The sequence below is a fragment of the Quercus robur genome, chromosome 5, assembly GCF_932294415.1.
Source record: "Quercus robur chromosome 5, dhQueRobu3.1, whole genome shotgun sequence".
NCBI classification, from domain to species: domain Eukaryota; kingdom Viridiplantae; phylum Streptophyta; class Magnoliopsida; order Fagales; family Fagaceae; genus Quercus; species Quercus robur.
The window spans coordinates 83,403,167-83,416,838 of record NC_065538.1 but is presented as its reverse complement, the minus strand read 5'-3'; the positions used below and the strand labels follow the sequence as shown (position 1 = coordinate 83,416,838).

General features: G+C 32.3%; 1 protein-coding gene across 1 annotated transcript; it reads left to right on the top strand.

Annotated features, from left to right (window-relative positions):
• Window positions 1-1,692: 1,692 nt before the first annotated feature.
• On the top strand, window positions 1,693-12,865 carry LOC126728845 (F-box protein At5g03100-like). Its single transcript, XM_050434607.1, has 5 exons — window positions 1,693-1,806; window positions 8,389-8,407; window positions 9,456-10,369; window positions 11,012-11,242; window positions 12,471-12,865. Exons 1-5 carry the CDS (start codon window positions 1,693-1,695, stop codon window positions 12,780-12,782), a joined length of 1,590 nt encoding a protein of 529 aa, XP_050290564.1. The 3' UTR covers window positions 12,783-12,865.
• The last annotated feature ends 807 nt before the right edge of the window (window positions 12,866-13,672 follow it).

Genomic DNA, 13,672 nt, shown 5'->3' with positions numbered 1-13,672 from the left:
AATTGAGAAAGAGCTTGTATGGCCTAAAACAAATTTCAAGACAGTGGTACAAGAAATTTGATAGTTTTATGCATAGAATTGGGTTCAAGAGATGTGAAGTTGATCACTGTTGCTATGTTAAGTTTTCTGACAATTCTTACATCATATTATGTTGTATGTGGATGATATGCTTATTGCATGGTCTAGCATTGAGGAGATTAATAATCTGAAGAAACAATTGTCCAAACAGTTTGCAATGAAGGATTTGGGAACTGCAAAGCAAATCCTTGGTATGAGAATCATTAGAGACAAGGCTAATGGTACATTGAAGCTTTCACAGTCAGAGTATGTGAAGAATGTTCTTAGCAGGTTCAACATGAATGAAGCTAAACCAGTGAGCACACCCTTGGGTAGTCATTTCAAACTAAGCAAAGAACAGTCACCGAAGACAGAGGAAGAAATGGACCATATGAGCAAGGTGCCCTATGCCTCAACTATTGGCAGCTTGATGTATGCTATGGTGTGTACAAGGCTAGACATTGCACATGTAGTGGGAGTTGTGAGCAGATTCATGAGTAGGCCTGGAAAGCAGCATTGGGAGGCAGTCAAGTGGATTCTGAGATATCTGAAGGGTTCATCAGATACATGTCTTTGCTTCACAGGTGCAAGTTTGAAACTGCAGGGTTATGTAGATGCTGATTTTGCTGGTGATATTGATAGTAGAAAGAGTACTACTGGGTTTGTTTTTACTCTGGGTGGTACAGCTATATCATGGGCTTCAAATCTGCAAAAGATTGTCACTTTGTCTACTACAGAAGCTGAGTATGTTGCAGCAACTGAAGCTGGAAATGAGATGCTTTGGCTACATGGTTTCTTAGATGAATTGGGTAAGAAGCAGGAGATGGGCATTCTACACAGTGACAGTCAGAGTGCAATCTTTCTTGCCAAAAATTCGGTTTTTCATTCAAAGTCGAAGCACATACAGACAAAATATCACTTTATCCGTTATCTTGTTGAAGATAAGCTGGTAATACTTGAGAAGATTTGTGGATCTAAGAACCTGGCAGACATGTTGACTAAGGGTGTCACTATTGAAAAGCTGAAGCTGTGTGCAGCTTCAGTTGGCCTTCTAGCTTAAGGACAGGAGGATGAGTTGCAGGGATAAGGGTTTGTGTTATAGAGGATTGTGGTTGATGTTTGCAGCTTGTGAGCCCTTAAGGGCTAAGGTGGAGGCGATGGAGGAGTTTGCTAGTGTAGCTTGATCAATTCAAGCCAAGGCGGAGATTTGTTGATGTTGGGCCTCGTGTGGCTTGAATTGCCAAAGCCCAATTTGGTCATCTAAACCAAATACAAGTTGTAATAGGAAACCTATTCTGCCGACTTTAATATATATATATATATATATTGTATTAAGTGCAGCCGAGTGTTCTTGTGCACTATTGTATTTTCCCTAATAATAGTGAAATCCCTGCAACTCCGTGGACATAGGCAAATTGCCAAACTACGTAAATATTGTCTTGTGCGTGTGATTGTTTTCTTTTGCGTGTGTTTTCTCTATTTGTTTTGTTTCTCACAGGTTGGGATTTTGGTTAAATTCCCTACACTCCATACTATTTTTCCAACACCTAGGTGCTATCAATAATGTCAGTGAAATATCGGCCTTCTCCGTTGTTAAAGTGCAAATGTCTGACAATTAAAACAATTAAAACAAGAATGAAAAGATGGGATCTTCCTGTCATTGAAAGCATGCTTCAAAGTTCGCCTTATGTGGTGACATTGGTTATAGACATCATATCCGGCCACATAGAGTCAGACACAGAGTTAGAGGTATGTATTTCTGGGTCTGATTTCCTGAATGGCATATTAAAGGAAATTTAATGCAGAATTAATACTAATCATTACTCAAGCTTCTCATAGAAGATACATCTTTCTTTTAACAACAAAGAAGTCAGTAATAGACTTTTGGAAATTTGTTTGTTTGAATAAGAGGTCATTTATTGCCAAGGTTACTATCTAGAATTTCTGGCCCCTGGCAACAAGAAGCCAACTTCACTTTAATTTTAATTGTATTTAGTTTTTAAGTGTCAGGGGCAATTCTGTAAGTTTTTAGTGTTTGGACATTGGCTATTCTAATTGTCCATTAAGTCTTATTTTGTTTTTATTGTTGTTTAGTGATTTAGTTTGGGCTTTGTAGAAAAAAAGTTCATAATGTTCCACTAGCAATAGGTATTGGTCATTTGTGCAGGAGTTTCTTCTTTATCTTTAAATTTTTTTCAGCAACTTGAAACCTGGCATTCATACATTGATTAGGACTTGGCTTAGGTCCATTGCTCCTGTGCACTGAACCTATCAAGATCATGACATGTGGCCAAACTGCAGTCATCCTATTATTCATTTTCTCATTAGAAACCCTTATAATCCTTATTTCTTACTATTTTCTAGCATTTTTCCTTCCAAACCCTAATCTTAAATCTTCAAAATCCAAGATGTCCAAAGCTGACTTAGGAATTCCAAATCTGATTTCTTAAAATCCAAGATGTCCAAAGTTTTCTCAGGAATTCCAAATCTGATTTGGCTTTGTTCCCTTCTCCTACATCAACTGCATTATAATATGACAAAATATCATAATTTAAAACTAAACTTCAAAATGGGCTAATGTGACTTTTATATTGCAGTATCTAGAAAGAAGTTATGATGAAGTGACACATGGGAAATCAAAGGTTATCTTTTTCAAGAGTTTGCTACGACACCTCAAGACTCGAGGTCTTTGGTTTTGGAGAATTTTTCCACACAAATGAAGTATTCATTTTAGTGGTACAATTTCTACTTAAGAATGCAAAGGTACTAGAGAAGATGGTTATCACTAAACCACAAGTTATGCAAAATCAAACTTGTAATATGCTACGTGAATTTCTACAAGTGGCTCAAAAGTTGTTAAGCTTCCCTAGATTTTCTCCTCATGCAGTGGTTATGTTCCCATACGAGTAAAATCATTTTAAGTTGTTCGATCCTCTTAAATGATCAAATTCTCATAATACATTGTAGTTATGCAGATTAGTTTGGTTCAATGAACTAAAATCTTGTTATAAATTGCTTTAGCTTTCGATTTCATGTACTTATGTTTGCGTTGTGATGTTAAACCTGCTTTAGGATATATTCATGCTTAATTTCAATGGTTATGTTGCTTATAAATTTTTTGATTTGATTTTAATCACTTTGCTCTTTCATACTTTTAATATCACCGTCAAAGATTTCCAATATCTTTTGTTTCCCTTTTTCTACTAAATACGTATAAATTGACACCATAGTAGATGTGATTAGTATCACATTAATAGCATAATAATAAAAAAGTTTCAATTTATATATAACACACACATGTTCACAAGTTGAGATATAAGTTTGTAGGGCTTATATGCAATAAATTTTGCAATAGTACTCCTAGTATTTTTCAAAAGATTTATATAAAATGTAATAGCCTCCAAAAAAAAAAAAACTTTTCTTTTCCTTTCTTTCAATCTCATTTATATACCCTTTTACAAAAATAGATTGGAATTTTTGATAAATTAATATTTGGGGTGGGGGATATGAATCTTCCATGTCTCTATTGGAACATTAGACGGTACCAACTAGTTGAGTTACAAGATTGGAATTAGGTTTAGAACTTTAGGTATAGATATTATCCATATGCTATCTTTAGACTTATCTATATTTTATTTAAAATTGAGCACATTTGACTTTAGGTTAACATCATGAAATTTGGAACATAACCTTCACAATTTTAACATATCCTTATTTTATGTTAGAGTTGGGTTCAAGTTACACTTGGTGTAACTCTAAGCAATATTATACCACTTAATAACTTATTATTAGATGTGAATTTTGATAAATCTACCGTTGGATTACTTTATATTCATATACTCTCCATGCTTTCAAAAATTCACGGTGATCAAAGATCAATAGTCATGTTATCAATCAATTGTTTAAATTCAAGTTTTTGTAATTTAAAATAATACATAAAAGATGAGTTTATGGATCACATGGTAAATAAAATCCAATTGGCATGAAAATTGGCATGCATGTTAAGCACATATAGAACATGTAGTTCAACGGTGTGATTCTTAAAATATGAATTTAATAACAAGTTATTGGGTGGTGTAACACTACTTAGAGTTACACCAGGTGTAACTTGAACCTAACTCTTTAAGTTGAGTTGAGTTCAAGTTATACTTGGTGAAACTCTAAGCAATATTATATCACTTAATAACTTATTATTAGATGCGAATTTTGACAAATCTATCGTTGGATTACATTATATTCATATACTCTCCATGCCTGCAAAAATTCACGATGATCAAAGATCAATAGTCATGTTATCAATCAATTGTTTAAATTCAAGATTGTAATTTAAAATAATACATAAAATATGAGTTTATGGATCACATGGTAAATAAAATCCAATTGGCATGAAAATTGGCATGCATGTTAAGCACATATAGAAAATGTAATTCAACGGTGGGATTCTTAAAATATGAATTTAATAACAAGTTATTGGGTGGTGTAACACTACTTAGAGTTACACCAGGTGTAACTTGAACCTAACTCTTTAAGTTGAGTTGGGTTCAAGTTATACTTGGTGTAACTCTAAGCAATATTATACCACTTGATAACTTATATTTTATACTAGCCTCTAAGCACGCGCATTGCGTGTACTCAGATGCTTTTTTTTTTTTTTTGGTAAAGACTAATAATTTGCACCTATTATAATTTGGAAATATATTTTTTATTTTTCAAACAAATAAAAAGGTTAAATTTTACAAATAAGTGCTAACTATAATTTCTTTTTTGAATGTAAGTTTGAAAGTGGTATAGTGATATGGAGAAAAGTTTGGGTAGGAAAAATAAGACGAACTTGAGGGGAAAGAAGGCTAAATTTTAGGAGTTCTCTTAGTTTTTTATTTTTTTATTTATTAAATTGGGGGTGTTTTACTTTTATTGGATGAAAAAGGAATAAAAAAGGCTAAATTTTGGGGAATAAAAAGATGGACGTGAAGGGAAACAAATCCTAAATTTTAGGAGTTCTCTATTTTAATTCAAAATGAAATTTGTTATTTGACATTTATGACCTTATTTCTAAGAGAAGTTACTCTTCATTAATAAGGCTATTTTTAAACTACATAAAAGTCCAGTCCAAAAAGAGGAATCCTCTTATAGATAATATAGATAGTTCAATATTCCATTAGAATCTTGGAAAATCTTCAAATGATAAATGGATTTTTTTGCATATACAAAACACAATCATAACAAATACATATTAATAATTATCATAATAATTAAATTTCAAATTTTGCTAAAAATTTTTTAAAAAAATTATATTTTGTTAAATTTTCTTATTCATTACTGTCATTACATGGATTATTGATTAATTTATTTATTTTATTGAGATAAATTAATTATTATGCACTAAGCTTTTAGTTACATCCCTTGCTCAAAAGAAGGTTACTTTTGTGTGTTGGTTTCTTTAAAAAAATTAAAACAAAAAATTAAAAAAATAAAGAAGAAGGTGACTTGGTTAGTTGGTTGTCTAAGGTGAGTTTGGTTTAGTTTTCTGAAATTGAACTTTTCGAAAAAATGATGGTTTTAAAAAGTATAGTATGAAATTGAGATTTTTGAAAAAGTAGATTGTTTGATAAAATTTGTTATTTTTATTTTTTTTTTTGGGAAAAAGATGAGTGTTTGGTTAGTATTTATTAAAATTGTGATTTGAGGAGTAAATTGCCAAAAAGGACAATATATTTATAAGGGAATTATTTCATATTATGGTTTCCTTGTAATAATAATAATAATAATAAATTATTGTTATAATAGTTTATGTCTCAGTTATTATGGTTCTACCTTAATAAATTCTTATTTTTTAGATTAAAATTTTCTAATCTTTAATTTTACACTTTAAACTATAAAATTCTTAATGTAAATGGAAATTTATTTTCATAAAAATAATAATAATAATAATTTCACACTAAAGCCTTAAGAATACTTACCTAGAACATTTTTTATTTGTAAGTTTAAAAAAACCAAAAACGAAGCAATTGTCACCCACTAATGCATGGGTGGAGTAGTTTTGCTTTTGTATAGAGTGCCTATGGCTTAACTCCTACGCTTATCAAATTAAAAATAATAAAAAGCTCAGTTGCTTGAGTGCTTCACAGATCACACAGTCACATATATTCTTTGGAGCATCTTTCTTAGCGCAGAAATAGAAGGTCTAGACCTCCCTCCCTCACCCTTTGGCATCATAGTGGCACACCAAACGCATAAATTTGCGCGAACGTATTTTTTGGCCTTAGGATCCGTTTTGTTAGAGAAGTGGAGAAGTGGGAGGATAGAAAATGGTAGAATGATAGAAAAAATTTTAATTTCCCTCATTTTTGTTTGGTTGAGAGGGGAAAACTAGAGGGATGAAAAAAAATGAGTTTGTATAAATTTACTCATATATATTTGTTAAAAAATGATGCTCAATTAAAACAGAAATCTGGGGTTTAATCACCGCCGACACCAAAAACTAATTGGAGTCTTAGTTTGATAATAAAGAGTTATCATTATGAGGCAAGAGTAAACACCATATGCTAAAACTCTAAAAAAAGAACACAAAAGTGACAAACTAGCAAAAAATAACAATAATAATAATCAACCAAATTTATTAAAAAATAAAAATCATGTCAAAAAAAAATTACGTCTTGTTAAAAAAATAAAAAATAAAAAAAGAAAGAGAAGGAGAAGAAGTAAAACAAAGCAAATCAATGTCATGCCCATGCCCAAAAAAAAGGAAAGACAAAGAGGCAGCGTATCTTAAAAAAAAAAAAAAAAAAAAAGAAAAAGAAAAAGAAAGAAAGAGGAAGAGCCAACTTTGCCCAGGAAAGCAAAAGCTTAAAAAAAAGCAATTGTGGGCCTTTTTGTTAATCAAGTAACAGTGTGTTTGGAAAGGTTGGAGGAGAGAGAAATAGAAGAGAAATGAGAAGAAATGTAGTCATTTCCTTTGTTTGGATACCATGGAAAAAATAAAAAAGAAGAAACCATTTTCACTGGGCCCACATATTTGCAATCTGTCCAAATTGGGCAGATTTGAAGGGTCCATTTTGTTGAAGGGGTGGAAAAGTGGGATGATAGTAAATGTTCGGAGGATGGAAAAGTGGGATGATAGAAAATGTTTTAATTTCCTTTCTTTTTGTTTGGTTGAGAGTGAAAAAATAGAGGGATAAAAAAAATGAGTTTGTATAAATTTACTCATATATCCTTGTTAAAAAAAGATGTCCAATTAAAATAAAGATTTGGGGTTCAATCTCCATTTACACTAAAAACCGATTGGTACCTTGATTTGATGATAAGAACTATCATCAGGAGGCTGGAGCGGACGCCATAAGTTAAAACTTTAAAATAATAATAATAATAATAATAACAAACAAGCAAAAAATAATAATAATAATCACCCAAATTTATTTTTTAAAAAAATCATGTCTAGAAAAAAAATTGCTTCTAGTTAAACAATAAAATAAAGAAGAAGCAAAACAAAGCAAATCACTATCATCCCCCCCCCCCCCCCCCCCAAAGAAAGAAAAAGAAAAAGGAAGAGGAAGAGTAGCGTGTCCCTGGAAAGCAAAAGAAAAAGAAAAAAAAGAGAAAAAAAGAAAAAGAAAGGAAGAGCCAACTTTGCCCACAAGAAAGCAAAAGCTTAAAAAAAAAAAAAAAAAAAAAAAAAAAAAAAAAAGCAATTGGGGGCATTTTTGTCAATCAAGTAACAGTGTGTTTGGAAAGGCTAGAGGAGAGAGAAAGAGAAGATAAATGAGAAGAAATGTAGTCCTTTCCTTTGTTTGGGTACCATGGAAAAAATAAAAAAGAAGAAACCATTTCCACTAGGTCCACATATTTGCAATCCGCCCAAATTGGGCAAATTTGAAGGGTTCGTTTTGTTTAAGAGGTGGAAAAGTGGGAGGATAGAAAGAATTTTAATTTCCCTTATTTTTATTTGGTTGAGAGTGAAAAAATAGAGAGATGGAAAAAATGAGTTTGTATAAATTTACTAGAGTTTGTATAAATTTACTCATATATCATTGTTAAAAAAATATGCCCAATTAAAATAATGATCTGGGGTTCAATTTCCGCTTACACAAAAAACTGATTGGTACCTTGATCTGATGAAAAAAAAACTATCATCAAGAGGCTGGAGAGGAGGCCATAAGTTAAAACTTAAAAAAATAAATAAATAAAGTGACAAACAAGCAAAAAAAAAAAAAAAAAAACAAAATAACAACCCAAATTTATTAAAAAAAAAAAAAAAATCATGTCTAGAGATTAAAAAAAAAAAAAGCGTATAGTTAAACAAAAAAAAAAAAAAAAAAAAAAAAAAAAAAAAAGAAGAAGAAGAAGGGCCAGAGTGTCCCTAGAAAGCAAAAGAAAAAAAAAAGGAGAAAAAAAGAAGAAAGGAAGAGCCAACTTTGCCCATAGAAAAGCAAAAGCTTGAGAAAAAAAAAAAAAAAAAGCAATTGAGGGCATTTTTGTTCATCAAGTAACAGTGTGTTTGGAAAGGCTGGAGGAGAGAGAAATGAGAAGAAATGTAGTCCTTTCTTCTGTTTGGTTACCATGGAAAAAGTAAAAGAGAAGAAATCATTTATACTAGGCCCACATATTTGCAATTCTCCTAAATTGGACAGATTTGAAGGGAGACAATGGTTATAAAAAAAATGGGCTCTCATAAATAATATAACATGACATAAAGTTACATATTTACCCATAACTTTTATGCATTTTTTACATTTATGTGCGCATAAAAGTTAAAAAAACATATATTTTTATTTCATTTCCTTTCTTATTGCAAACCAAACAAAAGAAAAAGAAATACCTTCTTTTCCTTTCTTTTTTCCCTTCTGAGTTCTCACCTTGTTTCCAAGCATACACAAGATAATTGATTTCTTTTCTTTTCTTTCTCATTTTCTTGCTATTATTCATTTCTTTTCTCTTCTTTTTCCTCCTTTGTAACCAAGCAAAGCCTAAATCACACTCTTCTCTAATTTTGGTAGGCCCAAACAAAGTCTAAGCCACATTTTTTTTCTTCTCCCCCCAACCAAACACCTTGCAAAAAGCTTTCCTAACATTTTTTTTTTTTTTTTTCTTTTCATCCTCCCTAAAATTCACCCCCACAGCCAACGTACACTAATTCAAGTTTCACACCCAATAAATTGACCTTTGATGGTCAATCTACATCCCTAATTAATTGCTTGTCTATTACAAAAAAGAATAGAAGGTAAAGGATCTTACATCACTATTCACTACTGTTGAGTTCAGAATGGAGGAGGAAGAAAGCTCTGGTTCAATCCACAGCTCCTCTGACCGATACTATCCCACCAGTAATTCTGAAGAAGAAGAAGAAGAAGAAGATGAAGATCATCGAACCAAAAGCCGCAAACACGCACCAATCTTAGAAGTAGATCGAATCAGCACCTTACCTGACTCCATCCTCCTCAGGATCCTCTCCTTTTTGCCCACTAAAGACGCTGTCGAAACAGGCGTTTTATCCAAAAGATGGGCCTATCTTTGGACCTCCGTTCCCTATCTCCTTTTCGACTTTAATCACTTCGAATGCACCGACGATTTCGCCAGTGCCGTAGATCATACCCTGCTCCTACACAGGGCTTCCAAACTAACGAACTTCTCAGTTCGATTCAAGTACAAGAAAGACCTAAAGCCTCGCGTCGATCTTTGGGTTCGTTTCGCCACAGCTGCCAAAGTAGATCAACTTAGTCTAGATTTTTCACCTCCTTGTTATATCGATCTTGACGGATACCAACTGCCTCAGCATCTCTACGCCAATGAGTTTATTTCTGAACTCAATCTTAGTTACTGCAAAATTTTCCCTAATGGGTTACTACATTGGAGTTCACTCAAGCACTTGTGTATTGGGCAATCGCCCTTGCATGAAGATGTGATAAGGAAAGTGTTAATGGGTAGTCCTAGACTTGAATCCTTGGAATTGCATGATTGTTGGGAGTTTAATCGGTTGGATATAGTGTCCGAGAGTTTGAAAAAGTTGGTGATAGATGGCTATTTGATGGGTATGTCGAAAAGATATGCCCCTGTGTTGGAATTGGAAATTGTGGCTCCAAAGATCCATTCTTTGGAAATTCTGGGGAATTTTTATTACACGACATGTCGGATAAAGGATGTGTCGGCGTTGGTTGAGGTTAAACTTGATTTCGACATGCGGCGTAGATATCATAGTGAGGAGGATAATTATATTAAGGAGGTGTATGGTTATAAGGAGTACCGGGGTATTGTGAGAGACATTCTTCAGAGTGTGCATCATGTCAAGAAACTCACTGTTGGCAATTGGTGTCTCATGGTTAGTTTTCTTTTATTAACTCTCTTTGTTTCGTTTGTTTTTCTTGATTGATAATGTTGATTTCCATTTGCAGAGATCAAGGTTATATCTTTTATTGATGGTAGTGTCATTGCTTGGCTATATAAAATAATGCACAGCATCTATTGCATTTTTAATGACAAGTTATTGTACTATTTGATTTTGCTTTAAAGATTTTATATTAATACCAAAAGGAAAAATCACCATACTCTCTAATCTCTATTGTGAGTTGGGCATGGGGACTAAGGCCGTTGTTGTTGTGAGTTAGGCTTTTTCTCCGGAGCATCTTGATTTTAATCCAAGTAATAATCAATCAATAATTAAAGGACCTGATATTATTGTCCAATTTAATGGGTTCAACTTTTGAGTTAGAGACACCTACTTTTAGTTTCATGATAAGATGTAGGGCACTTGTTTTAGTGCCAAATAATGATTCATCATGATAATATGTCAACTCTAATTCAAGGTCTTGGTGCATAAAGTATATATAGACATTTATGTAACTTAGCGTTCTGTAACACATGTTAGAGAATTTGTTCTGCTGACGTATTTTACAATTGGTCGTATTATTTCTTAGATTCACTTTATCTTATTGTGTTTTGCATCTTGCTTTGATGGACCTAGGTTGTGTCTTTAATAATAGCGAAACATCCGCCTTCTCTGCAAAAAAAGTGCATATGTACAACGGAAACAAACATGGAAAATTGGAACTTATTGACAAAGTGCCAATGTTTAACAATGGAAACAAACATGGAAAATTGGAACCTTCCTGGCATTGCATTCCTACTTCAAAGTTCACCTTACTTGGAGACATTGAATTTTCACATCCCACCCTTCTGCCGTATAGGCACAGAGGTATGTTTTTCTTGGACCAGTTTTCTGAATGTCATGTCAAAGGAACTTTAACGAAGGGTTAATTCTAATCATTAATATATATAAATTTTAGTTCAATGTGTCTAACTATTTATGGGGTCAAAATGATCCAGTGAGTTCTTGACATAAAGAGTAAATGTTGATTGTTGACTTTTTGAACTTTGAAGTGGTTGTTTTGTGAACTATTTACTCGAAGCCTTCTCATTGATAATACATCTTCCTTCTTACAGCAAAGACATCAGTAATAGTATCGAGTAAAAGTCATTCATGGCCAAAGTTTTTTCCCGGATTTCACTTTTCAGGCATAGACAACCAGAAGACTTTTTCACTTCAATTTATTTTATTTTATTTTTAAGTGTCAAGAGGCAATTCTCTAAGCTTCAAGTTTCTGGACATTGGCTATTCTAATGGTCTATTGAGCCTTATTTTGGATTTATTTGAGTTTAGTGATTTAGGTTGGGGTTCGTAGTAAAAATCCATGTCCCACTAGGAATAGGTATTGGTTAATTTGTTTGCTTTCTATTCAAGAATTACTATTATTATTATTATTTTTCTTTTTCTCTTAAGTGGTGAAGCGTCGTTTGAAGTTTCATAGGAGGTGTGATGCTTAGAAGTTTCTTCTTTATCTTTAAATTTTTTCAGCAACTTGAAACCTAGCATTCATACATTGATTAGGATTTGGCTGGGCTCCATTACTCTTATGCATTGGATCCGTCAAGATCATGACATGTGGCCAAAAGTAAAAACGTATCATAATAAAAACGTATCATAATCCTTACGGGTCCACTGCGTAGGAGTATTGGACTCAATCTTTACCCATTGATGTATCACCCTTTAAACCCCAAAATCCAAAATCACCTATCCATCAAAATAGCCTCAATTACCCCATGAAAAGGCTAAATACTATGCACGAGTTAGTCTTCATAGCAACCCAAGTTTTAATTATTCCCCTTTATTGGATCCCCAAATCCTACTATTCTTTTTCTCATTAGAAACCCTTATAATAATTTTTTCTTACTTTTTTCTAGCCTTTTTCCTTCCAAAACCTAATCCTAATTCCTTAAAATCCTAAATGTCCAAAGTTGATTTAAGAATTCCAAATTTGATTTGGCTTTGTTTCCTTCTCATATGTCATCTCCATTATAACATGAGAAGATATCATAATTTAAAAGTGAACTTCAAAACGGGTTAATGTAATTTTATTTTGCAGTATTTAAGATGGAGCTATCATGCAGGGAACCATTGGGAATTAAAGGATACCTATTTTAAGTTTTTGCTACTATGCCTCAAGTCTGTCAAGATTCAAAGCTATGGAGGATTAATGGGCAAGAAGGAATTAAATTTTGTGGTACAATTTCTGCTTAAGAATGCAAAGGTGCTGGAGAAGATGGTTATCACTCCACCACGAGCTTGGCAAAATCCAACTCATGATATGCTACGTGGATCTCTACAAATGGCTCAAAAATTGTTAAGCTTCCCTCGATCCTCTCCTCATGCAGTGGTTATATTCTCATATCTGTAAAATCATTTTAAGTTGTTTAATCCTCTTATTAAACAATCAAATTCACATAAATACATACTAGTTATGTAGATTAGTCTAGTTCAATGAACTAAAATCTTGCTATGAGTTTGCTCTAAGTTCCTATATCATATACTTATGTTTTCTTAGTGATGTTAAGCTTTCCTTTGGATATATTCATGGTTAATGTCAATGGTTATGTTGCTCATAAAGTTTTTGATTTGATTTTAATCACCTTGCTGTTTCAAACTTTCAATAACATTGTTTGATATACTTACTTTGATACTCCATAAAATTGAGTGATGCTTGAAATACTAGTACAATTTTATTACATAAGTCTTAGAAATGACACACTTTTAACATGCTACTACAAGTTTTAGTGTTTTACTATAAAAAAAATTAATGTGGTAAGAATATAATTGGTGGCACTTAAGCGTATAATAAATGAATGTTTGAACCATTTTTATTTTTCAAATTGGTGACATGTCAATTCGCAAGAGGTTTTTTTTTTTTTTTTTTTTTTTTTTTTGAGAAACAATTTGCAATAGTTATATGGTAAAATTTGTAGTATCTCTAACATTGCTCAAGTGAATTAGTCATATTAAAAAGTAAGAATAATGTATTTTAAATAAAAAAAATTAATATATATATATATATAAATGAACTAAATTGATGTAAAAAAACTCAATATTATTTCAGAAAGGCACATTTAAAGTATAGCCCTTAGGCCTCAAATTGTGCCCTGAATTATTGCTTAATGAATGTTGCTATGGCTACGGGTAATACAATTTTTACTACATTGTATTTATAAACTGATATATCACCGATCACAACAAAACAATTTACACATTCTTAAATGAGATAGTTGAAGCTTATAAACCACAAATAATGCC

Coding starts and splice junctions, on each gene's coding strand:
- LOC126728845 (XM_050434607.1), top strand. CDS start 1,693: ATGAAAAGATGGGATCTTCCTGTCATTGAAAGCATGCTTCAAAGTTCG. Junction 10,370..11,011: donor TTGGCAATTGGTGTCTCATG/GTTAGTTTTCTT, acceptor TGATGGACCTAG/GTTGTGTCTTTAATAATAGC. Junction 11,243..12,470: donor TCTGCCGTATAGGCACAGAG/GTATGTTTTTCT, acceptor TTTATTTTGCAG/TATTTAAGATGGAGCTATCA.